Source organism: Ailuropoda melanoleuca, unplaced genomic scaffold, assembly GCF_002007445.2.
Source record: "Ailuropoda melanoleuca isolate Jingjing unplaced genomic scaffold, ASM200744v2 unplaced-scaffold54552, whole genome shotgun sequence".
NCBI lineage: Eukaryota > Metazoa > Chordata > Mammalia > Carnivora > Ursidae > Ailuropoda > Ailuropoda melanoleuca.
Genome location: NW_023227784.1, coordinates 1 through 800, shown reverse-complemented (window position 1 = coordinate 800; position 800 = coordinate 1). Strand labels below are relative to the sequence as shown.

General features: G+C 49.0%; 1 protein-coding gene across 1 annotated transcript; it reads left to right on the top strand.

Moving 5' to 3' along the window:
- Nucleotides 1-6: 6 nt before the first annotated feature.
- On the top strand, nt 7-795 carry LOC117799656 (malate dehydrogenase, mitochondrial-like; the record flags this gene model as incomplete). The annotated part of the gene is made up of 1 exon (XM_034652143.1): nt 7-795. A coding segment is annotated over exon 1 (648 nt), but the record flags the coding sequence as incomplete, so codon positions are not given.
- Between the last annotated feature and the right edge of the window lie 5 nt (nt 796-800).

Below are 800 nucleotides of genomic sequence, written 5' to 3'. Positions count from 1 at the left end.
GCCCACACCCCTGGGGTTGCTGCTGACCTGAGCCACATTGAGACGCGAGCTGAAGTCACAGGCTTTCTCGGCCCAGATCAGCTCCATGAATGCTTGAAGGATGCAGACGTTGTAGTCATTCCCGCTGGAGTACCAAGAAAACCAGGCATGACACGCGACGACCTGTTTAATACCAATGCTACCATTGTGGCAAACCTGACCGAAGCATGTGCCAAACACTGTCCTGAGGCCATGATCTGCATCATTTCCAACCCGGTGAACTCAACAATTCCAATCACCTCAGAAGTTTTTAAGAAGCATGGTGTCTACAATCCCAACCGCATCTTTGGTGTTACCACATTGGATATTGTGAGAGCGAACACCTTTGTTGCAGAGCTAAAGGGGTTGGATCCAGCTCGTGTCAATGTCCCAGTCATTGGTGGTCATGCAGGAAAGACAATCATCCCAGTCATTTCTCAGTGTACACCAAAAGTGGAGTTCCCACAGGACCAGCTGGCTGCTCTCACTGGGCGCATTCAAGAAGCTGGCACAGAAGTTGTCAAAGCTAAAGCTGGAGCAGGCTCTGCTACCCTTTCGATGGCCTATGCTGGTACTAGATTTGTCTTTTCTCTCTTGGATGCCATGAATGGCAAGGAAGGTGTGATTGAATGTTCCTTTGTGAGGTCTGAAGAAACAGCAAGCCCGTACTTCTCCACACCACTCTTGCTTGGGAAAAATGGTATTGAAAAGAACCTGGGACTGGGCAAGCTATCTCCTTTTGAAGAAAAACTGGTATCTGAAGCAATGGACGAGTTGAAGGC